Here is a 25,005-nt window from a genome sequence, read left to right as displayed (position 1 = left end):
ACTTTTTCAAGAGTAACAGCTGAAACTTACACATGTATGTGAGCATTTGTGTATAATGAACTATAAACTAATTCCAACATGACTGATGTGCAAAGAAATTCGGTTTAAGGGCATGTTTTAAAAAAATCTGTTGTTTTGTGTTTGTTCATTAACAGTTAAGCAATTAATTTTGAAGTTCAGCTTAGGGGGAAAAATGCGTAAAAAGGCACCCCTTTCCCAAGAAGCTCACAGAAACAACTGGAAAACATCTCAGTTGGGGTGCGGCCCCTGCCGCAGGGCTCGGGGCAGGGGTCCCAGCCTCTCCTCAACCTTTCAGTTCACCTCACAGAAGTCACTCTCCCTACGTTTAATTTATAGTCAGTTCATTTATAGAGAAGCTTTTCAAAAGAGAGATTCTCCATGGTTTAAACCCAGGTTATTGTTTTCCTGTTTGCTTTTAATGGGCACTTGAGTTCCAAACACAAACAAGGAACAGGCGCGCTGGTGAGAACAGGCCGGACACAGAGCGGAGAAGCAGCGAGAACCCGCGCGGCCTTGGGGGGACAGGGCCCTGCAGCCACAGGAGCGACCTCTGCTCCATCACCGCCCGCTGGGCAGATGCGTGCCCACCCGTTCATCTGAACCGGGCAAAGCAGCGGCGGTCTGAAAGGACAAGGAAACTCAACCACAAAACCCCGGCCCAGACCCCGGCGGCAGCCATACTCACACAGCGACGCCCCGGGCACCCGCAGGCGGCCGTCCTCGCTGCGGCGCAGGCTCCCATGGGCTCTCCCGCCAGATCCTGGAACGACCTGCGACAGCGAGGAGGCATGAGGGCCATGGCGCGGGCGGTGGGCGGCGGCTCCAGGCCGGCCACGCGCTACCAGAGCACCTGCTCTGAACCATCACTGTTCTACATACCATTCAAACACATTTTTTGCTTTTAAAAGGTAGTAAGAATAAAAAAAGATGAGTGCATTAACTTTTTACTTAAAAAGCAACTTTAAAAATGTTTACACACTGACAGACTTTAGAAAACTCCAGAATTACACCCGGACAGAGACCCACAGAAAGCAGCAGAGAAAGGCCGTGAAGACGGAGCAGGGAGGTGGGCGCAGCGCCAAGCTGGGGAAAGAGTGTCTTCTCCACCCTGAGAGTGCTGTTTGGTGGAAAAAGAGGAAAAAAGTATTTAATACCTTTTGATTCATGGCTTTCTGACTCAGGATCTTTTGATTCATAACTTTTCAATTTGTAATTTTCTGATTCATAATTGAGCTTCATTAAAACCACTTGGAAAAGTTGAACTAAGAATGAAGAAAAAGATGACGAGGAGGACTTGGCCAGCCACAAAATCCTGTCCACGCAGAGAGAGGCACCGCCTAGCAAGAAACCGTGGACACAGTTATTTCTCCCCCAAAGCCCATACCTCCTCCCTGACAGGTCAGGCAGACAAATCACCCATTTCGGGCACCAACTTGCTGAGTGGTTCACACCACACCAGAGACACCAACTTGGGAAGAGCCGCGGTGACCAGCGGCAGCACGGCCTGAGGGGCAGAGCCGTCAACATTCTCTCTCGTGGGATTGTTCCAGAAAATACCCCATTTGCGATCACTTCACCCGACGCTATTTACACATACACAACATTCCGAGGCTGTCCAGCAGCCTCCCTCACCCAACCTGCGGCCCAGCAGTTCCGCCCCCTCCCCACCTTGGGGAAGGGCTATTGGCTGAGAGCCTTCATGAGGGCGTCCGCTCCCGCGTTTGCCCAGGGGACCAGGGACACAGAAACAGGAACAAGACCGCTGAGGGGGCAGCTAAACCACAGAGCACTTGTACCAGGAACACCTGGCAGCCCTCTGCCCTGACTCATCAGGGCCCGGGCTTTGGGGGAGACAGAGTGACCCCCGCACTTCCCCCTGTGACCCCGAAGTGCATATGCTGAGTCTACAAGCCACGGTTGCTAGAAGCTTTTGTTCTTCAACAAAAGTTCCTTTAAATGGCAGACAAAGAATCAGGCTTGTTTCTACAGCTGATTCCAGCAGGCGGGCTGGGGGGCTGTCTGCCTTCTCAGACGCAGCCCGGCCCGGCAAGCCTGGTCAGCCCGGTGAGGCAGAACAGGGCTCGAGGCTGGCGGGGACGGGGCGTCTCAGGCAGAACGGCTGGAAACACATCAATTAGAGCTTTTCTTACTCCAAATAGCCTGAGGAAAGAGTAGGTGTTCAGTGAAGGGGAGCTCTGCCCTGGGCAGCAGCCCCCGGGGTCAGGGCCAACCCTGTGCTCCCGCCCTCGCACCCCCGTGTCCTCCTCGGTGGTGTGAACCGTGCACAGAGGTTGGTAAAAGTAGAAAAAATTTAAGAAGAGGTAACACATGGTCTGTCTCACCGACAATCAAGACACCAAAACCCCATTTTTCACTCGTTATATCGGCAACGCCTTAAAAAAGGAGAAACAGAAAGGGTTAGTGGGAGCACACAGAGCAGAGGAGGACAGCCCCGGGCGGTCTGGGGAAGCCGAATGAAGAATCTCTTTCAACTGAAACTGTACATAATCTCTCGTTTCAGCAGTGGTAACTATTTATTTAGAAGCTGCTGGGTGGAAAGTTTATACACACATTTAACCGCTGACCGTGGCTTCCCCAGGAGAGCGTGCTCACAAGGCGCTCCTCCCTCAGGCGCCGCTGCCTCGGTCTCACAGCCGCCCCCCATCCGCCTCGGCGGCTCCCCGCGCCTGCCCATCCACACCTGCCCCACCAGGCAGCAGGCACGTAGTCCTTACTTCTCTGAAGACTGGGATCAATAAGCTAAACCCTGCTCTGTGCCCCCAAGACCACTGACAACTTTTCAAAGGAACGACCTATCTTTCCTGAGTCAGCTGACACCGTCTGGATCGGAAGCCTGGGTCCTCCTGCGCCATCAGCCTGGAGGCTGGGGGCAGTGAGGCACTGTCGTACGGGGGAGGGGTCCCCAACCTCACCGCTTCTCACCCAGACTCCAGTCCTCCTGGGAGAGCGGGGTCTGCTCTCGGCATCTGCTTTGTTGAGGACTGTTGGATGTCCCAAGGAAAACGCGTGGAAGCTTTTTAAACCCTCTTTGATGTGGACCAGAAAATCACATTTCGTCAAGAAGAATGCTCAACCTGAACCTCAAAGGTGCAGACTAGGCAGCCACACAGCCAGGGGGAGGCGAAGCTCATCCTGCACCCAGCCTGCCTTTCCCAGAGATCTGTGCAAGCACCAAACGTGTGCAGGGAAACACACCCAAAGAAATCTTGCTTTTAAAAGTGTACAAATAGCAGAACCTGAATGTCCAACTAGACACTGATTAAATAAATTTATATACAACCAAAACCGCAGTATTAGACAGGCAACTAATCTAATAGAAAGAATGAAGTTAATCTCAACTAACATATAAAAGGAAAAAAGCTGCAAAACCCTGCGCGCACCATGACAGCAGTTAAGGGAAGATGGGGACCAGCTCTGCATTTCCTAGGTCCACAAAATCGAGATTCAGCGGCATCTAAATGCCAACAGGACAGCACCCGTGACTTGCATGATACGACCCCCACCTCACTTGAGAGCAGGAGAGCCCACAGGGGACCATCAGGATTAGCTGCAGGTCCCTCTGGAAGGGAAACCAGACTGGACAGGGGACTTAACTTATCTGTGCTACTTAAAGGTTTTACAGTGAGAATGTAAGTACAAACAAAAGGAAAGAAAATGCGGGGTGGGAATTAGCCTTTGACTATGAAAAGCTCCACGTATTCTGAGTAAACACTTTTGTATAACAAAGTCACACAGTGCGACCCCATGGTGCGACAGAAAGCCCGGCGGCAGGTTACGGGAGAGTTTAATCTTCTTCCTCGCACATCTCGGTGATTTTCCAAAGTTCTCTGATAAATGTTTTACTCAAGTAATCAGAAATGTTTTTTAAAGGTAATAAATGAGTGCTGGCTCGACAGGTCACTATCACAATCTAAAAGAGCAGGGAAGTGATAATAAAAGCCCCGAGCAGATAAAAACACAACTTGTTTTCTCCTCGAAAACACTCCAGACCAATTTAAGGAAAGTGGGACAAATTTCCAGAACGACCAGCACAGCCACACTTTTCCCCAGAAGACACACCAACAGCCCCATGTGCCTGGCCCCGGCCCCCTCGCTGTCACAACAAAGGGCGGCTGGGCAGTGACCCCAGCACGCAGGGCCTGTGCAGCTCTGAGAAGGCACGGATGCCCCTGAAGGTGCGCGCAGCACAGCGGGTTCCTTTTCCCTGTGAGGTTCCTCCCCTCCCTCCGAATTTACACTCACACAATTCCAGACTCCTGGGCACCACCACGCAAAGTGCAAGTTGAAGGAGGGATAAAACTAATTTTTGGTGCATTTCTTAAACCTTTAAAGCATCACTTTGAGGTCAAGTTTATAGGAGAAACAGTGCAGACACTGAGGCCTGTAACACCAGGTATGTAAGAAGAAAAGGATACATGTGGACACACAATTTTTTCTAACGTCTATAAGAGTCCAACTTACGCTTCTGATTCCTGTCCCTCGAGTAAATCCTCGAGGATGGGCCGCGGGCCGCGGCGCAGGCAGTGAGCGAGGCCTGGCGCTCGGAGAGGAGGCTGCAGTCACTGCAGGTGTAGCCGTTGCTCCCGGCCGCCCCCGCCGGCCCTGCTGCCATGGCGCCATTTCCCTGAAGGAGAGCTTTACTCCCGCCTGAAGTTTTCAAAAAGCAGACGGACCTGATGATTACAATCTGCAGACACCTAACTGAAACTTCCACCTTGAAAATGCAGGGACGAAACAGGACCAAAATGATTACCTTTAAGATCTCCATCGTCGTCAAGACCTGAAAAACACACATACGTATTTTTGCTGTTCAGCTCAAATTATCAAAACAGAACAAAACACACACAGCCGTGAAGGTCACAGCGGCTAACAAAAATCAGCATCACGGCACCAGTCGAGGTTCATTTCCTACAAGGCCTGGAACAGAAATGTCTCCAGATACGTGCAGATACTTGCAGTTCCAGGTGAAAGCACGTCTCTGGAGAAAATACACACACGCGCATGCACGTGTGCGGAGAGCAGGCAGAAACCTCACCACCAGCTTCCCTCACTGCCTGGGAACTGCTCTTCCAGCGAGCGAAACAGAACATGAGTCCAATGCTCCCCAGACTCACACATAAAACTTCTGGAACTAATCTGGACCTTGGATCTCCCCCAGAAAGGCCAACGTGAACATCGAGTGGACACAGGCAAGCAGCTCTGCGTCCCCACCAACGCCTCGGCTCCCTGCGGCCACCACGTCAGCTGCGAGGACCGGGGCCACCCTGCCACTGCTGCAGTCAAGTCAGGCCACAAGCCACATCAATTCCTAGTGTCAATTTGTCTACACGGGATGCTTTCCAATAGGTCAAAAGTACCACATCTGCTTGCTGCTTAGAGACGCCTGAACCTGAGATCACGCCGGTGAACTTCCCAGCGACTTTGCGTCAACACCCCTCAGAGGCCACGCAGCCAGAAAACCAGGCCGCGCCGACCACCTGCCGTTCCACATCGCAACAGGGGACCGGCAGCTGGGAGCAGCTTCCCTGCTTCCTACCTGAGTCAGGAGGAAAGCCTCCCCCTCCAGGGACTTCTCCCCACAGTGAGGGCAGAGGGACAGCCCGGCCATGACCTCCCTTCTTCCCAGAACCACCCGAGAAGTTACTGAGAGCAACTCACCCCAGAAGTGGTCCACTTGGGTCTGCTCACGGATCAGGGACTCATCCAGCACGGGCGGCCGTACCCCGCTAGAGAAGCCCTGGCCAGTAGCCGAGGCCAGGGCCTTCCTGGAGGCGTGGTGTATGCTCAGCACCGGCTTGTTCGCACTCCGGCGCTGCCTTGCAGTCCTACAAGAAAGGAGTGAGAAGCAAGTTCACAGCCCGTCTCGCCAGCACAGTTGACTACATTTCACTGACACAAGCCTTTGCCTGAGAATAGCATGTCCTTTCTGCTGCAGTGAAGCGTCTATAAACCTAAATAAGGGATTGTTAGGCTGGGCTCCAGGAGCTCCTTCTAAAATTACATATTATACAGAGTAGTTTTCAGATACTTGGGTCCCAAGACCCCAAAACGGTTCAAACTTACAATAACTGGAAAATAAAAATGACCTAAATTTAAAAATTACGGTTTATAAATTTAGCCCCACCCATCCTTAAATGAGCGCGTGCACACACCCACCCCGCACTGTCTCAGCTGCTAGGGAAGGCGGACCTGCGACACGCACAACAAGGAGAGGCCTGCTCCTTTGTAACCTGACCCATTTATGCACCAAATCCACACAAACGATGATGACAGAGCCCTGGGAGACGGTCGCCTGAGACTCCCCGCACCGAGGCAGGCAGGACAGAAGGGCAGACAGAAGACCCGCCCTCCAGGGAGCAAGTAGTGGGCGAAAAGCAGGGAACAGAGACATGAAGCCCCAGGTGCCTCGCCCCAGGGGACAGAAAACCAGCCCGTGACAGCTGGGGGCCCCAGAGTGCGCCACTCAGCTGCTCGTCAGGAACCTTCGGAGCTGGATTGTCCAAGGCTGAGGTCAAAGAGCCTCACTCTCGAACGCAACCCTGCAGGTGATCACAGTGTGTGTGGTGCATGCGTGAACCGTGCCTGGGGAGGCACCGCTACCAATGCCAGCGCCCAGCCTGGCCTGAAGTCAGTGTCCCCACCTGTCTCACTGGCCACCATCCCGTTCCTGAGACCACAGCTCAGGCTGGAAACACATCATTCTTAGCTGTGACTTTTTATCTCTGAATGTCAGAGATCTTGCTCACTCTTGCTCCTTCCTGGGGACAAACAGGGGATGAGGACATGGAGACTTCAGAAATCAAGTGAACAGGACAGCCACAGATACAAGTTAACAGCTGAACCTCACGCATGCTCTGTCAGTTCACAAAGACTTAAACAAGCAGACGCAAAGCATTAACGGAGACCATCTGCAGCGAGATGTGAAGCGAGACTCCGTGCATCCACGCTGCTAGGGCAGCTCGGGGCCTGCCATGAGGATGAGCTGTGGACACTGGCCCTGTGTGTGCAGCTGTGTCCACGTGACAGGTGGCCGCGGCCCTCTGCAGTTTCCGTGAGCAGAGAACGTGGAAACTGTCAACACCAGATCCGCGCACGTCCCAACCCCGGTCTCCATCTTCATTCACAGCAAAGCTGTGACTTTCCATGTGACTGCGTGTGCACCTACATATCCTCAGGTTCCAGAGTGCCGCCCTGACCGGGCGGAGAGCCTGAGTGTTAGGTTCCCTATGCTGGAGTGTCAGTGGCAGGGACGGCAGCACGCTCACCTGGCCCCTTTGTCCGCGGCCAGGCTGTCCTCTGTGGCATGTGCTGTGGTGAGCAGGCGCAAACTGCGGCGTGACATTCTTGGAGAATCAAATACAGGATCCAATTTGTGCTCCATCTCGAAATCCAGAGCATCAGAAGAATAACTTGAACTAGAAGGAAAAAACCTTCAGAGATAAAACACTGCTTCCAGCCCACTTTTAAAACAAACTGAAGACATAATGAACAGAACATGCAATCTATTGTAATTTTTAAAAACAGCCATCACCACCGAAGCTTTCCTACAGACTAAAAGCAAGCTGGCCCCACCCACAATGACACTCTGGACACCGGCTCTGAGCACAGCACCTATGAAAGGGCTGCCCAGCATCCTGTCTAGAGCTGGCCCAGGGCTGCGTGAGGACTCACTCAACTCACAAGAATCCCCACCGACGCAGGCACCAGGTCAACATCATTAAAAGTCAGCCATTTACTTGCAGACATTGGCTGACACAGCAGTTCAGGAGACAGGGACCACCCGTGACCCTCAGTCCGCTCCCCAGCGAGCTGATGAATGACCCGACGGCAGGAGAAAAGGAAAAACAAGTGGGGGAACCACCACCACTGCTCTGCGCCCGCCTCGCCACAGAGCCAGAGACAAGCCGCCTGGCCGCCTCCATGCGGTTATCTTACCCTGAACACGCACCCCTCCGAGCTGTCAGCAAGCTCCCCTCATCAGGAAACAGCAGTCAGAACCCGTCTCGCAGCTCCAGGGGCAGGGGCCACCCACACAGCACCCCTCACTCAAGCCGTGAAGGACACCGCCCAGAGGTGCACCCCCTGCCCAGCGGGGGAGAGGGAGGGAGAGGCCACAGGCGCCGTGGGGAGGAGGTGGTGAGGGGGGATCGGGCGGCAGCCAGACTCCACCTGCGGTACGGGGTCAGGGGAGCGGCCATGGAGGGGCAGCCCGGGGCAGGAGGGGCCCCCGGGGCTCCTGGCGTCTCTGCAGGAGGTGGGGGTGTGTGGCGTGAGCCAGGAATATCTTAGGAAAGTGAGTGGGCTTAGGAACTTTTCTGCTTTTTATTTTACATTATAAAAATATTTTCAGTATCAAATTCATTATAAACTTATTAGATCTGACACTTAAAATGGTTAAATCAAACCAACAGTAAATTAATACAAATAGCTTCAAGCTGTCACACCCATCTGAAACATCACAAGTAACTTGAAGGAAAGTGTTCTTAACTTTAGAGGCTGGAGCAGGGGCCTCCGTGAATAAACAGTGAGGACACTGAGTTCAAGGCCAAGTGTGGACCAAGCCCCGCCCCACCTCCCTCCTAATCTGGGTTAGGGTTAGAGGACAGGCACTGACAAGCCCTGAACGTCCAGAGAGGACAGTGCAGTGCAGCTCTGCTGGCCGCTGTCCATGCCGAGCCGGGTGTGTCTCGGAGAGGCCATTGAGAAGACACGCTGGCCAGTGCCGGGAACACGTCAGCACCACCGCAGTGGAGACGGGGCCCTGGCTTCCCAACATGACTGGGATGCCTCCGCCACCAGAGGGTGTTCCCGTACCTGTCAGTCTGGTCAGAAGGGGCCCCGGGACACAGCCAATCTGCTGCTCTCCAGAGACGCCCACTCATGGGGCGGAGAGGCAAATGGGCCCATGTGTGCCGTGTGGGGCGAGGCCGTCAGAATACAAAGATCTAGACGCTCACAGGGACAGGGAGACCGCCAAGATGTGCTGTTAAATGGAAAAAGCAATACTCCAGCATCACCCTGTTCGTGTTAAAGAAAAGAAACTGTAAAATGAAGCCATGTCCGACACACACAGATGCATAAAAGCACAGGAGACACCAGGAAGGTTCTCTCCAAACCGGTGGCCATCATCTGCCCTGGGGCTGAAATGAGGAGGGCCACGGGCACCTGCACCCTGAGCTGCACAGTGCTCAGCGCCCAGGGGAGACCAGCAGCATCCACGGGGAGGGGCGCGGACCTGACTGTGCTCCTTCCAGTGTGACCAGAGCCTCTGTCTGCATCTCATGCAATTTTAATTGAAAGAGTGAAAAAAAAAACTGCCTCAGGTGAAAGCCAGAAAAAGACGTGGACGGCGGGCAGCAACAAGCCATTAAGCAGAGCCCGGGCGGCCAGTGCTGGGTCCGGGGACACACTCGAGGAGTTGCCCGGTCCCTGGGGGCAGGCGTGCGGGCAAGCAAGTCATGCACAGTGGCAGTCCTACGCGTCTGACCAAACCCCCATGGTTCAGAGCACCACTGATCTGAGCAGAGGCCCAGCCCCGGCCCTCTGACGTCCTGGCCGCCACCACCCGTCCTCCGGGACCTCTGGCCGCAGTCGTCCTGCCTCACCGGGATCCCTGCTCTGCTGACCGCCACAGCCTCCCCCGGCTGCCCTCCCCTGCCCCGCTGGCCTTCGGTCCCAGCGGCCGGGCGACATTCTCAGCGGAGGAGCCCGACTGCTCTTCCTGTGCGGCTCTGGACAGCAGCTCCTGGGGTGAGGTCACCTCCTCTGTGCCCAGCCCAGCACGCCTGGCTGCCTGGCAAAGTAGGTGACAGTCCCGTCCCAGACTCTCTACTCCTCGCTTCCGTCACCACCCCCACCCCTCAGGCCCTCGACACCTGGTATTCTAGCTAGTTGTTCTTAAAAATGTCATTCTCCTTCAGAGACTTGGTTCAAAACAGCCCACCGGTGTGGCAGACCAAGTGCCACAAACTGCTGAAGCCGCGGGAGAGGCAGAGGGGCTCTTCACGATTCTCCAAGCTTCCTCGCCATCTGACGCTGTCCACAGTGCAAAGACACTTCAGTGAGAGAAACGGAAGGACCGGGCTGCTCAAGGACCCGCTGCGTGTTTACTGGAATTGCTGAGAATGAAGACCAGGGCGGTCAACCAGGGCGCAGAGTGACCAGAAACGTGGGCGAGGGGCCCACCCAGGTAGCAGTGAGACCAGCGGCTCAAAGCAGGGAGTTCATTAGTAAGGGGAAGGTCTGGGGGGACAACGGAGGGAGGCGGACACACTCAGCTGGGCCAGGAGGCCCGAGGGCTGCAGGGAGAGGGCCACAGGGAAGCCCAGACTCCGGGACGACAAGGTTCCCCTGGAGCTGGACGCCAGAGAGAGGCCTCAAAGAAGAGGCAGGGTGTAGAGATGCAGGAGGACAGAGCAAGGGCAGGTCTGTCTCTGGACACTGCTGGGCAAGGCCTGCGGCTGAGAATGAAGGCACTGGTCTGCAGCCCAACACCCCACCTCTAGGCTTGGCCTCCTGCAGCTGGAACTCCGGGCTGCACACAGCCCTCGAGCTTCCTGCGTCTCCCTGGGCTCTGTGGGCCCCAGTGCCCCAGCCCCTGTGGGGCTTTCGTGATCCTATCAGGACACGCTGATGACCAGACCGGACCTGGCAGCCACATCTCATCTAAGCCTCTAAGTCTCATGGGCTCTCCTGGTACCTAGTCCCCAACCTCCCCTCTTCGTGCCTCGATCCAGCTGCCCGACCCAGAGTGTGAATGTCACCATGCCTCCTCCCTCACCCTCGCTTCCACAGGACTCCCAAATGACCCCCGGAATCCCTGCCCTGGTCGGGCCCACCGCGGCATACCTAAGTGCCGCCAACAATCCCTGAACAGCACCCGCCCCGTTCTCCACACCACAGCAGACACCTGAGCGCAGACCTGGGCACGCTACTCCTTGCTTAAAACCCTTCACTGGTTTCCCACTGCCCTCAACTACAGTCTGGCTTCCCAGCGCAGCCCCGACTTCCCGTCTCCCCACCCCAGCCTGCCCGCGCGCCTGTGGGGAGAGCTGCTGAAACTGACGCAGCTGCCTTCCCACCGAGAGGCCCAGACAGATGCAGCAAAACCTACATCTCGCATGGCTTGTAAAAGCTGAAAGTAAATTACCAAGAATTATCATTATTTTTTTTATGCTCCACAATACAGAATAAGGAATAGTTGTACTTGAGTTGGCCCACTCACTCTGTTCTAAACTACTACAGGGCTTTTTAACAAAAGCAGAGTGTGTTACTATGGAATGTGTGACACGGTCTAAAATTGTGAATAAAAATAGATCATCAAATGTGAGATTTGACCAACACTGTTAAAAAGTTTCTTTCTACCTAATTACCTCCCCACCAAAAAAACTTTCTTTCTTAAAATGCCTTTCAAATTTCTTTAGGTTTCAATTACGTTTTTACCCTTCAGAAGACAGGCCACTGATAAAGCAGGTACCAGCGTTTTCCCTGTGCTCTCTGAGCGTCTTGCCGGGAGCAAAGGTTTCCACCAGCCCGGCCGCGCTCTCCCCTGTGGGGCTGGCCCACGGCTTTGTAACGCTGAAGCTTCACGTCAGCCGCCCTGCTCGGGGACGAGGAAGGCAGAGAGCAAGTCGACCACTCCCGAGGCGCAAAGCCTTCGCGCCCGCCCCCCCCCCCCCCCCCGGGATATAAATGAGAGCAGGAGACGCAGCGCCGGGCCTGACAGCAGCGGCGTTCTTTACACCTTGGGCTTCCTCGAAACCCTGTTCACGCCGCCTCCGCTCAGAGGCAAGTCCTCTCCAGGTTACTTCTGCTAACTTTAAAATACTCCACCATTAACCTAAATCGCAAAACCCTAACACTAACCCTAACCACACGGATGTATTCTTGAGACCACAGCCACCTGGGTGGAGTCTAAAACAGTAATTCATTTGCAATGAATCACCACTGAGTCATCAGAAACGTACAGTTTTCAAAACCACCTCACAATTTCCACTGCCAGTTTAGCAGTTTTGTAAAGCCATAGCATTTGGTCAAGTTCACGGATATTTCCACTTTCAACCCAGAATAGTGGCTGCAAGCACCAGCAAGCTCCCACTAACTCGCGGCAGTCAGGAGCACACACAGGCAAGCCCGCGCTGACACGCACGCGTGCTCACCTGAGTGCATACGTGTAGCCGGTGTTCTCGGGCACACACTGCGGAGGGGCGTACGTGTGGAGCCGAGAGAAGTCCATGGTCACCGTCTCAGCTCATACTGCAGGAGGCGGGAAAGCAATGCAGGCGGTTAGAGGTGGAGCACACAACGTTGGGTCAGCCCAGCACACACCCTGCCTGCCTAAGATGTCAGTGCCAACACCTGCTCAGACACCACCAGGAGAGCGGTTGTTCGCTTTGTTCTGTTTTACTTTTTAAGCAAGGGAGATGAGTCTTCTCATGGTTCAGGTCTGGAACATGGCTTTTATACTTAGTGCCCTAAAGTGATAAATCTACAGAAGCAACAAGGGGAAATCCTCAGCAAGACTGACACAAAACTATGAAAACTGGGGCAGTTTCCAAAGAATACCGGAAGTACTCAGACCCCTTTTTAGAATGTAGTTTCAAATTCCTGAAGGCGCCACACGTTCTTATTCTCCTAAAGTAAGCTTTACTGTTTTTAAGGACGACAGAACTGACTCTTACCCCAGGCCCCAAGCACTCCCGCACCTTCCCAGACAGCGGCGCTTCTCAGAGTCAGGAAGCTGCAGGGGGAGTAACAGATAAGCTTAAGCACTGCATATACTTTTACTTTTCCCCAAAGGAAAACACAGATTATTTTTAAACTAAAAAGTTTTGAGCATATTGTTTTTCAGGTTGTCATCTAGACTTCTTTGGAATGACTCAAACTTTCCTCTGGCTAAAAATAGTCACACACACTCAGAAACAAAACAAAACAAAACAAAAGAAAAACAAAAAACCACACCCTCGTAGGAATGTGAATCATAGTCTGTTGTTGAGAAATCAAGGAAGATAAACGTAAAAATAAAGACTAACTTGGACAAAAAACATTTAGGTATAAACGACTTCTATAAACAAAGCCAAAAGTACGTAAGTTCACCCCATAGTCTTTGAAACAGTCCAAATATTCTTTTAAAAATTAGGTACCCACAGAAATAAAGACCACCATTCACAGATAAAAACTGTAGTGTGTGCCCACTAATTTCACAACCGCCAGCTCTTCTCAGAACCTGGCCCACAGCCCAGGGAGGAGTGCAAGTCATTCTCCTAATATACACTTAAACCTCTTTCTCCAGGTAAAATGATCTATTTAACCCATGTATCTGTCCAGTACCTGCTCACTCTGCCTACTCTAAGCAGGTCCACCGCGCAGACACTGAGGAACGGAGCCAGCCTGCGGTCTGCGCCCGCACAGGCACCCGGCGCCCAGCCACCTCCAGCTCAGCCAGGGCCCCCGGAGAGCCAGGGCCACGCCCTGGCAGCAGTGTAACAATGGCTCTGACTGCGCTGAGGCGTAGCCACGACTCACCAAGCAACCGTAACAGTATCAATGCCCCATTGCTGCCCTCAGCCTCAAGGGTGCAGAGCCAATTCTTGAAATTCCCTATTACCTACTGGCTAACAAGACCCAAACTTCCTGATTTCATTCCCAAAGTGAGCTTTCACTTTAATGTTTCATTACACCTGCGTTGCTGACCATTATTCAAACCCAGACTAAAGCTGTTCTAACTGCTGCTGATTTCTACCAACTTCTCTACAACCGGCATTCAGTTGGTCCTCAGTGAGCTCAGTATTTCTTGGATCGGTTTACAGTGTTATAAACAAGCGAGTGGCAGGTGCCAGAAAGCCAAGTCCTGCAGGGAGCAATGAATTCACACGTCGTGACTGGCCATGGAGACGCAGAGCACGCTGTGTGGGTGGGTGGGTGGGGGGGTGCAGCGCTACTGACAAGGCCACTGAAAGGGTCAGAGGTGTAGAGGGAGCCGTGAGGGCCCGTGAGGAACTGTGCCAGGACTCACAGCCTTTTTATTTTAAAGTTACATCAATATGTTCTCACACTTTACCTAAGAGAAAGAGACTGGTTAATTTCAAACGCATAACAAATGGTGTTTTCAAAAGCCATCAGAGGTGCAGGACCAGCGACACCCACACAGTCCGACCTGATGCCTCCCATCAAGGAGACACAGAGCCGGGCCATCCTACCCTGGTCGGGTCTAATGTAGGCCTTATGCCACAATTTAGAAAGAGATCTAACTCCTTGTTTCTGACATAAAAGAAGTGCAGCTACTGGCCATCCGTCCAACTTCCTATCAAGGCCAAGACCACAGCAGAGGGGCATGGAAAACCTACAGGCGACAGCACAGAGGCACAAGCTGAGTGACAGGCTCAGCAGCAGGTTTCTGGTTAAATGTGTTACGACAGGAGCTACAAACGGACTGCAGGGCCCAAACGCAGCACACCGAGAGCACCAGCCTGGGTGCGCACAGCTCAGCACCCGGGCCGCGCAGCCGCAGGGGAAAGGCGGGAGGGCGGCGGAGGGAGGCCCGGGGTCTCAGCCGAGCAGCTACTACAGCGAGGAGAGCAGTGATCACACACCCTCTTTTCTGCTCATTCTGACTGTGCTTCAGTGACCACGTGAGTGTCACGTCTGCTCTCCAGTCAAACACACCTGCGTATAAAGCTACACGCAGAATCCGGTCCCTGCTTAATCAGACCCCGGGCCCAGGGAAATGCCATTCTGGCCATGACTTGCTCCACAGCCCAGAAAATCCCTGTCCAAGCAGACCCCCCAAAGCAGCAGTGGCTGCAGAGGCCACGGCCAGCTCGATGCAGAAAGAGGGGTACCAGGGCCCCCGCAGGGGCGCACCCCACCAGCACTCACTTGGCCGTTTGTCTCCACACCAGCCTTCTCCTCAAACGATCCTGCTCTCTTTCTTTCTCCCTCAAAAGACCATGATATCAATTCAGAATAGTTTAAAATTAACCTTTAGTTCCTTTCATAAGTGTGAAAATTAGATAAAATTACAGGGTAAAATAAAATGAAATAACGTAAAAGAAAGTTAAGTGAAATGATGCACGTAGGCAGGGCCTGACGCATGACAAACACCCAGAAGCCAGCATTTATTATTTGAGGGAAAATCTTATACAGCCAATGATTTACATTTTTTTTAAGGAACAAACTTTTTTCCTTCTGACTTAACAATCTCTGAGATGGAAGATCCACTTGTCCCTGACCTAAATAAAAGACAAAGTCCGCTGGGAGCTCTGACTGCTCCACCTTGGAGCCGACAGGTTAGTAGGCCAGCTCCAGCCTCTCTCAGAAGCTGATCAGAGCACCGAACAGCAAAAGTGCAGTTTCAAGACAAGTTCTAAGTTCTACTGACAACCAACACAAGCACTTAGCACTTTCAACATGCTGCTCCATCTCCACTGACATCACTGCTAATTAAAGCCCACACGTAACTCTAGAGCCTCCTCCTTACCACACGGCCTGAAGCAGCCTCAGCCTGTGACTCAAGGGAGATCGGGTTCGCATTCATACTCTGAATAGCATGGAGAGAAAAAGTGAAAAATGGACTGAAGACGTTTTCAGTGGCATCAGAAAATCCTGGAAAGAATCTGTGTGTTTACAAAGAGATGCCCTGTCCAGGCCCCACTGTCCTCATTTCTCTAGTCCCTTCCAGGCCGCTCCTCTCCCCAGGTGTCACGACTGGTATGACCTCCTCACGGGCCCCACTCCTCCTGAGCACCCTGGACCACAGAAGGGGGAGGCTGCACAAAGGAGTGGGACTCACAGTGAGCCCCCAGGCCAGTCAGCCCAGCAGACAGGCATGAGGGGATCTGTGGTGCTCAAGAGAGTCTTCCCTTGTCTCCGGAAGAGTGCTTTTCAGGGTGGACAGCTTTTGATTTTGAGCTGCCCATCCTAACGGGGAAAAAGCCCTCACCTCAGGAGACGGCAGGCCAAGAGTGACAGCTTCAAGTGGAAGAGGAAGCTCTGCCTATCAACTACCCAAAGTGTCTCCCTGTCACCCGCTCTTACCAGTGGCTAAGAACGTGAGCCAGCGAGCATAGGCGAGAGGAGAGGTCTTCTGTTTAGGCTGCAAACTTTGGTTTCAAACCTAAGAGTGTAAATTCGTATCTTTACAGACATGCAGATCCCAGCAGGGTTTTAAAATCAGAGCTGAGGTTCTTCTTAAGTTACCCTTTGTTCTCCTCTGATACCCTTTACCTTGCCCCGTACACACTACATGTAATATTCCCATCACGCCCTAGAAACGAAGTCCAAAGCTCAGGTTTTGTTCTTGAATACTTTGGTCAAACACAGATTTTGGCTCCACCACCACATATAACTTGAATCTCAACTATTTAGAAAGTCTGTACTAATTCTGTGACGACCTAGAAAACACGCCTAGAAAGTATCAATGATGACAAGTCACAAAGGCTTGGAAACAGCTCGAAGCAAATGGCAAAACCACAGCAACAGCATAAAAGCGCTAACGGTTCTCAAGTAAAATCAGCACACGGGATCTTCTTAGGAAATGCTACCAGTGGTAAGGAAAAACCAGAAAAGGCAGACTTTGAGGTCGGCCAGTAGCATTGCTTCTCTCCACATAAACACAAGGTATCATGCAGGGGAAACCACTTTCATTAGACAAGCATAAGACAATTGGAATTTGCTCCAAAAGCACTGTGTTTACAAAGATAAGATAAGCAAGTTACAGACCCAGCTTTCTAGTAACCAGGGGAGTCACTGAAGACATGGGAGCCGGAGCCGGAACAGAAACGGCCGCACAGCTTCCCCACAGACGCCTCATCGGCCCCGTCCAAGTGGCACTCCACCCTGGAAGTGACCACAGAACCTGCAGCCCGTCTGCAGAAAGAACAGCAGTTCGAGGGGGCAGTGACAGGCAGCGCCCTCCTCCTGCTCTGGGCACAGCTCCAGACACGGCCATCTGCCACTGGTGCTGTCTCCATCTCCGAGGGGCGCTCTGGGCTGGCAACAGGCAGTCCCTCAAGCCCTCCCCCGCCCTGACACACATGCAGGCGAACCCCACCCTCACCACTCCTCTATCGCCCAGGGCTGGCTTCGCAAGGCCCTGCGCAATCAGGTGTTCCACCGTCACGTGTGCCGTGGAGAAGAGCCTGGAAACTAAAATCCAGAAGTGCACCGTAAAATGTAGTGCTTAATCTTAACATAACTACTCTGCTCAGACTTAATCCTATTAAAACTAGATAATGCAGAGACTTAAAAAAGTTATTTTTCTGAACAGATTAAAAAAAATCATAAATTGGGTTAGAAATGACTGTTTTCCAAAGATCACATTCAACGTAATTACTTCTACAACACAACAAACTGGAATCGGTATCACATATCTTTTCATTTTAAGGAAGCAAATCACTGTTAATTTACGAAAAGCTATGATTTACAATGATAATCTTTAAAAGTGATAATTATTTAAACAAGAGAATCAGAAACAAATGACTACAACCTAAAAATATTTGAAAGGGCTTTATAGAGTGCTACATGTATTATATATATACTTGAATATGTTTTTTAAATTTCTGGAAAAATACGACAGTAAACTTAATGGTAAATTACAAGAAGGGGACGCCTACTTTTCACTTACTCCCTTTGTTACTACTCAAAGCAGTTTTTAAAGAGTAAATCTAGCTCATAATTTAAACAGCCCAGCAATTATTATTTTCAAAACAAAATTGGTCTTCGTTTGTGAAGCAGCCTCGACCCTGGCTCCTCCACCACTTACTCTGCTGTAAGAACTGTGGCACCACTGCAGGGCACACGCGGTCCCACCCCAGGGCGCAGCTACAGGATTTCATCAGTTAAGACACCTAGCCTGCCCAGCGCCGCCTGGCACGAGGCGGAAACACTCAACAAGACCCAGCTGTCATCAGCAGCAACTCTGTCCGGACAGTTTCTAGCCACGATCCAATGAGTCTTTCCTCTCTTTGGAAATGATGCAACAGGAGGAGATGCAGGCTAGGAGGGTCTTTTTATTATTAGACATCATCAAGCACACTAGCTGAGCCTTAAGGCAAACGCCTCCTTCTGCGTGAAGGTGCCTTATTGCATGCTTCATCTCCCAGCGCTTCGGTCAGAGCCACGTTTCCCCTCCGTGATGTTAATCAGTGTTCCGAGGTCAGACCATGTACTGTCATGGTAAAGGGCCTTTCTTCGTAGAACACAGAAAGTATCAACGACATAGTTTTATCATTTGCTTCAAACCTAGAACACGCCGAATTTCCTTACAACCAGCGCTGTTAGAAGAACGCTACCTCCCCTGGCAAGAGCTCAGGTACCAAGCGGCCGGGCCGGCGGTGACTCCGGGCTCCCCCCGACACTGGAAGCGTCCGACACCTCAGGGCCACTCTGACAGGCACACGGTTCCTGTGCTCCTTCCTCGTCTCAGATGCCCTCCTGGTTTCTCAGTCCCCACTCCTTGGTCTCATTCCACCCCAATCACTCCCAGATAACCTCTCCCCTTCCTCAGGATACGGCTGAGATACCACCTCCACGAAGCTCTCCTGGATCCCCCAAACCCCCATATCCACGTTAGGTGCCAACTGTACTGCTCCCGGGCATTCACCACTTAACAGAAATGGTAATATTTATTGACTAATGAGCCTTCCTCTCCATCTAGACCATGAATTCTCTGAGGGCAGGAGCTACCCTGCCCTGCAGAACCAACAAGCGGCTTGCAGGTGCCCAGAGAAGTGGGAGAACCCACTGCTATCATGTTGTGTTGCCATTAAGCTGAAAACAGTCCTGAGCTGCCCTCGCCCTGATCTGCTCCGTGTCCGACCATACCATGGAAAACTGCGCCCCCTATGCCAGACAGATTCGGGAAGAGCAGGAAGGGTCACGGGCATCTGGTCTCCTCCCCTTCTCCTCATGGATCTGAAGCACTTCTGACGTTTCCTTACCTAATCAGAACAGTGTGGTCAGCTCTGTCTTATTTCCCACTATAGCTGGGAATGATAACTAGAAACAGCAGTCCCAGGACTTTATTTCTACTATGAACATAAACACTTAATCCACACCATTTCTCCACCACCCTTTTAAGGCTCTGCCCTCCCAGATGGGAAGCACCAGGCTAAAAGTGAGTGCTTCCCAGTACTGAAAAGGTTGTCTGTAGCATAAACAGTTAGGGAAGAAATCTTTAAATTGATCTTGTTTTCCATATTCTAGACATAGCTCCCACCTTCCAATAATACTGATTACAGATGAGACAAGTGAGCACAGCAACGAAGACCAAGGCCAAAAGGCAAAGCACCGCTTTGTCTTCAGGCCACACAGGCCCCTGGGAGAGCCCCTCAGGTTCCACCGGGAACCTCCCATCTACACCTGATTACTTTCAGGCTACTGAAGTCTGCGCTTTTATTCTGCGCAAGTGTCTAATACCATCTGTCACACAGTCCTTATTTCCTAAACTAAAATTGACAGCCAGTGACCGCACAAGACTAAATGAAAAACAAAGCATCCAACTAGCAGCCTGATTACAGATTAAAATTCAAACTGCAAAACCAACTAACGAATTACACAAATCACTTAACGAAGCAGAGTCACTTACAGTATGTGATTACAATAAACAGCACGTTACAAACAAGCAACGTCATGGTCTGCATTTTCCATCTGTCATCCTAAGTTTCTTGTGGCCCAAAGGAAGTAAACAGTTTCAAACGCAGCTCCACAGTCTCGTCTCCTACACGTGGGAACCCAACAGGGTCAGCTGTCCAAACTAGCAATGAGTCCAAATTTAAAAAAAAAGAGAAAGAAAACGATGGTTACCATCAACAAAACACTACCGCAACCCTCCTGCAGGCGGCACCGAGCCCCACACCCACTGAAACAGTCCCAGCGACACCACCTGTGCTGGTGCCACCCCTATCTTGTTCCCACCTGTCCTGCAAACCCCGGTGTGGGTGCTCGACTCTGACGTGTTCAGGACCACTCAGCCTGAATCAGCACTGGATGCCAAGAAATGCCCTGCGATCCCTGGGCTCTCACCTCACCGTGCAATATTCAGGTAAGGCCAGGTGTTGCAACGCTGCAAGATGGCTTCACCCTGTGTTACCACCTCTACCAGAAGTGCCCAGCATTCACTGAAAAGGATTAAAAAAAACAGTAGCAAGGAAGTCGGAAACTAGAAAGTAAGGTGGATGAATGAAAACTGACTTAGACTAGAAAAAGCCTAACCATAAGCTTGCATGAGGAATACTGAAATAGCCCAGTTTCCATTGTGGAATCCCCAAAAGCTTGTGATAGTGACACCTGTGTATTTGGAAGTGAGAGTGTATAATGGAACCAAAATACAGGATAAATCGAATGATCAAAGTCTCTTTAAGAAGCAGTTAGGCAAAACCATGTGATCATCTCAACTGGTAGCAGGAGAAAAACCTGTCAAAATCCATCACTTTCATGACAAAAACATTCAGCAAGCTAGGAATAGGAGAGAACTTCCACAACCTGACAAGGGGCATTTACTAAAACTCACAGCTAACACCACAGTCAACCTGTGAAAGACTGAACACCTTCCCTGAAGATCAGCAAGAAGACACGGACATCGCTTTCACCACTGCTATTTAAGGCCGCACTGGAACTCTAATCAGAGCCATTAGGACAAGAGGAAGAAACAGATGGCATCCAAACCTGGAAAAGAAGAAGTAAAACTACTTCTATTCACAAACATGATCCCATACATTAAGAAATCCTACAAAATTCCAAAAAATTATTAGAATAAACAAACTCCACAAAGTTGCAGTATATAAGATCAACACACAAAAATGAGTTGTATTTCTATTTAGTAGCAGTAAACAATCTAAAAATGCCACTAAGAAAACAATTCCTCGTATGACTGACTATTATGCTGTACACCCCAAACTGACACAACACTACAAACCAACTACACATCAATGAAAAACAAGGAAAAAAGGAGAACAATTCCTCTTACAATCGCATCAAAAAGAACAACAAACTGAGGACAAAGTTAACTAAGAAAGTACAAGACTGGTACACTGAAAACATTGCTGAAAGAAATTAAAGAAGACATAAATAAACGGGAAATCATCCCCGTTCACATGCTGGAAAATTTAATATTAACATGGCAATACTCCCCTACCCAAGCTGTAAATTTAATGCAATCTCTATCAAAATCCCGATGGCGTTTTTTTTTTTTTTTTTGCAAACAGAGTAAAGCTAACCCTTTTAATTCATATGGAAATGCAATGGATACCATACAGCCAAAAACAATCCTGAAAAAGAACAACTTCGGAGGACTCACACTTTCCAATTTCAAAACTTATTTACTACAGAATAAGGACAGACACACAAACCAGCAAGACAAAATTGAGAGTCCAGAGATAAACCCATACATTTAAGGTCAACTCATTTTCTGAAAGGACACCAAGACTAATCAATACAGAAAGAACAGTCTCTTCAACAAGTGGTGCTGGGATATCTGGACATCCACGTGCGGAAGGATCAAGTTAGACCCTTACCTCACACCACACAAAAAATTTACTCAAAATGGATTAAAGGCCTAAACCTAAGAGCTAAAGCTATAAAACCCTTAGATAAAACACAGAGGTAATCTTCATGACCCTGGATTTGACAGCTGTTTCTCAGATGACATCAAAAGCACAAGCAACAAAGGAGAATACCGATAAATCTGGCTTTGTCAAAATTAAACCTTTTGTGCATCAAAGGACACTATCACGGAGTGAAGAGCCAGCCCAAAGAATGAAAGAAGGTACATGCAAATCACATCTGATAAGGGTCTAGTGTTCAGAAAATACAAAACACTCTTACAGTGCAACAAAAAGACAAAAAACCCAATTAGAAAACGGGCAAAGGACTGGAATGGACACGTCTCCAAAGAAGATACTCAAATGGCCAAAAGACCATGAGAAGATGCTCAACATCACCAGTCATTTAAAAATGCAAATCAAAATCAACACAAGACACGGCCTCCCAGTCACTAGGATGGCCACAACAGCAAAACAGAAAGTAAGTGTTGGAGAGGGTGCGGAGAAACTGGAGCCCTTGCACACCACTGGTGGGAATGTAAAATGATGCAGCTACTGCGGAAAAAAGTTTGGTGGCTCCTCTATAAGTTAAATATAGAGTTACCACGTGACCCAGCAATTCCACTCCTGATTATACACTCCAACAATGAAAACAGATGCTCAAACAAGAATGTGTACACAGATATTCACAGCAGCAGTACTAATAATAGGCAAAAAATAGAAACCCTGATGTTGAATGGACAAGCAAATTGTGATATATTCATATAATAAATTATCCAGCCATAACACAGAATGGAAGTTCTGACACATGCCACAACATGGATGAACCTTAAATACATTATGCTCAGTGAAGAAGCCAAAAGAGGCCACATATTGTATGAATCCATTTACATATAAAATCCAGAAAAGGCAAATTCCTAGAAACAGAAAGCAGATTAGTGGCTGCCAGAGGCTGGGAGCAGTGGACTATGGGGGTGACTACTAACAAGTACCCGTTTCCATTTAAGGTGATAAAAAACCCTCTGCAACTGGATGGCAGCGACGGTTGTGCAGCACTGAGAAGAATGTACTTAAAGCCAACGACCTACACAGGTAAAAAACACAAATTCTATGTTGTGTGTTCCACCACAATAAAAAGAAGCACACGGCCACCGTGCATGGATGCCCTGCCTGCCCTCCCCCAAAGACTGGAGCATCAAACCAAGGGTTCTCAAGGGGAACAGGTGAGTTCCAGGATGCCTCCCTGAAAAGGGGGATAAGGGAGCTTTTCCTGACTGATTTGCGAAGGCCACATCCATACTCTTCTACCCAACTTCTCAAATGAGGCAGGAGACTGGAAAGCCCTTCTTTGGGAATCTAAAAGGCCCAATAAAAGGATCTAAGGACAATGACACTGAGTGTCCCTGTAGGAATCCCAGCCCGTCCTATCAGCCAACAGTGACAGCAGCCACGCAGGTGCACAGAACCTGCAAAGCACTGGGCAGGGCCCCACTCTCAGACAAACGCGTTCAACCAGAATCACCTGACGTCTCAGGAAAGGCAGGCTCAAGGGGGCAAAAAATGAGGCTATGGAGGGAGAATGCGATGATGCTACTGCATTTACGAAATAACATGTTACTAAGTTTCAGATGGAAAAAAAACCCCATCACCAAAAGCGCTCTGGGAAATTTAAAATATGACGGCCAAAAAGAAATGCTGAACAAGTGAGTTAGAAGAAAAGATTGAGAAAGCTCCTAGAAAGTCGAACAGAGAGACGAAGATGAAAGAACACAAAACCGGCCCAAGAGATCCAATGCTCAAAAGATAGTAATTCCAGAACACACAGAAAAAAAGAAAACTAAGAAAAGAGAAAATAAAAAGGTAGCTGTCAAAGAAAATAAACTGAGAAAATTCCCCAGAACCAACCCCCGAACCATCCGAGTTTACAGACTTGGAGCAGCTATGAAGTGCCCAACGAAAAGCACGCAAACGACCAGGCCCGCGCCCGCCTCGGAGCTCGGACGCGGGGCGAGGGGACAGGCTGCGCCGGGAGCCCGCGAGCGCTCGGGGCGGCAGGCCCGGCCGCGGCGTCGGCGGCCTCCACCCGCGAGGACGGCGGGGTCGGAGGGAGGCGCGCCGCCACCGTGACGTCTGCGGACCCAGCCCGCGACCCCCACCGCCGCCCGCGACCCCGGGCACGCGAGCCGCGCCCTCGCGGGCGGGACAGCGCCGTCCTGGGGCCGCGCGGCTGGGGGCGGGGGGCCGCGCCGGGGCCGCGGAGGGGGCGTCGGGCGCTGAAGAGGGGTGGGTGGGGCTGGGGGGGAGGAGGGCCCGCCGGCGCCGGAGCGGGGACGCCGGGCTGAGGAGGGGGAGCGGGGGCGGGGGGCCGGGGGCCGAGGAGCCGCCGCGACCGTTGGCGGCCCGGGAGGAGCCCGCGGCTCGGCCGGTCCCTGCCCCGCCGGCCGTGAGGGTCGCCCAGGCCCCGGCCCCGCCTCACCGCGACCCACGCCCCGACCCGCGGCAGGAGCTCACCTGCCTCGCGCCGCCGCCGCCGCCGCCACCGCTGCCCCAGGCCTCGGCCGCACCGCCCAGGCCCGAGAGACCGTGCCTCCGCCAGCCAATCGTGCACCGCGTCTGGGGCCGGGGGCGGGAGCAACGCGGACGTCCACCAATTCCGAGCGCGCCACTTGAAACTCCTCGGCCAATGCGAAGGCGGCCTACGTAGGGGCCCAGCCAATCGCGAACTGAGGCCGAGCCGCGGGGCGGGAGAAGTGGGCGTGACTCCGAGGCGGCGAGCGGCGGGAGGGGGCGGGGCAGGAGGGCGGGAAGGAAGGCCTGGGGTGGAGAGGACCCGCGTCTCGCCGAGGGTCCTCGTCTGGAGGAAGACCCCCCCCCCGACTCGCCGGCAGCAGCCAGGCCACCCCGCGCCGGTCCGGCCTCGTGGCCAACCTCCCGGTCTCCACCGTCCCTGCACCGCCCCTGTCCGCTCCCACCTTACCCCCGTACCTGTGCGGCCCGAGCGCCGCCCACGTCCCAGGTGTGCGCGCTGGGCCGCAGGTGCGCCCCTCCCGCGCATGGCAGAGCAGGCCCGGGCTCCCCCCGCGTCCGCTGTCGCCGGTCCTGCGGCCGCCCAGGAGCCTGCCGATTTCACCTGCGCCTTCCTGGCCCGCAGGCTCCTCCACCCACGAACCACACAGGTCACCACAGGCCGCTCTTGTGTGGGGTTTTGAAGTGTCTGAGCCCTGCCCTTTACTACCTTACCGAGTTTCATAACTGTCCTGGCCAGGTAGATAGAGAAGCTATTATTATCCTACTTTACAAAAGAGGAAACGGCTCCAACAGGTCAGAGGGCGGGTGCGGTCTGGGAGGAGGCAAAAGAGTCCAAATCGAGCCTTTTCTTACAACCTGTTCCTTCCAGCGTGACATGCTGCAGCGTCGGAAAAAG

The 25,005-nt window shown here is 51.8% G+C and overlaps 1 protein-coding gene across 1 annotated transcript in view; it reads right to left on the bottom strand.

Moving 5' to 3' along the window:
* Positions 1-24,194, bottom strand: part of SUN1 (Sad1 and UNC84 domain containing 1) — a 42,090-nt gene extending 17,896 nt beyond the window's left edge. Inside the window, exons 1-11 of the mRNA XM_032461043.1 lie at positions 24,093-24,194; positions 19,628-19,795; positions 12,723-12,781; positions 12,201-12,297; positions 7,308-7,457; positions 5,701-5,867; positions 4,796-4,822; positions 4,504-4,689; positions 2,364-2,414; positions 1,176-1,358; positions 707-841 (exon numbers count right to left, since the gene is read on the bottom strand). Coding sequence (XP_032316934.1) covers positions 707-841; positions 1,176-1,358; positions 2,364-2,414; positions 4,504-4,689; positions 4,796-4,822; positions 5,701-5,867; positions 7,308-7,457; positions 12,201-12,277 — 976 coding nt within the window. The 5' untranslated portion in view covers positions 12,278-12,297; positions 12,723-12,781; positions 19,628-19,795; positions 24,093-24,194. The remainder of the gene's footprint in view (positions 1-706; positions 842-1,175; positions 1,359-2,363; positions 2,415-4,503; positions 4,690-4,795; positions 4,823-5,700; positions 5,868-7,307; positions 7,458-12,200; positions 12,298-12,722; positions 12,782-19,627; positions 19,796-24,092) is intronic.
* Between the last annotated feature and the right edge of the window lie 811 nt (positions 24,195-25,005).

This window comes from Camelus ferus, chromosome 18 (assembly GCF_009834535.1).
Source record: "Camelus ferus isolate YT-003-E chromosome 18, BCGSAC_Cfer_1.0, whole genome shotgun sequence".
NCBI classification, from domain to species: domain Eukaryota; kingdom Metazoa; phylum Chordata; class Mammalia; order Artiodactyla; family Camelidae; genus Camelus; species Camelus ferus.
Note: the sequence above shows the minus strand (reverse complement) of the source record. Positions and strands in the feature narration are given on the sequence as shown.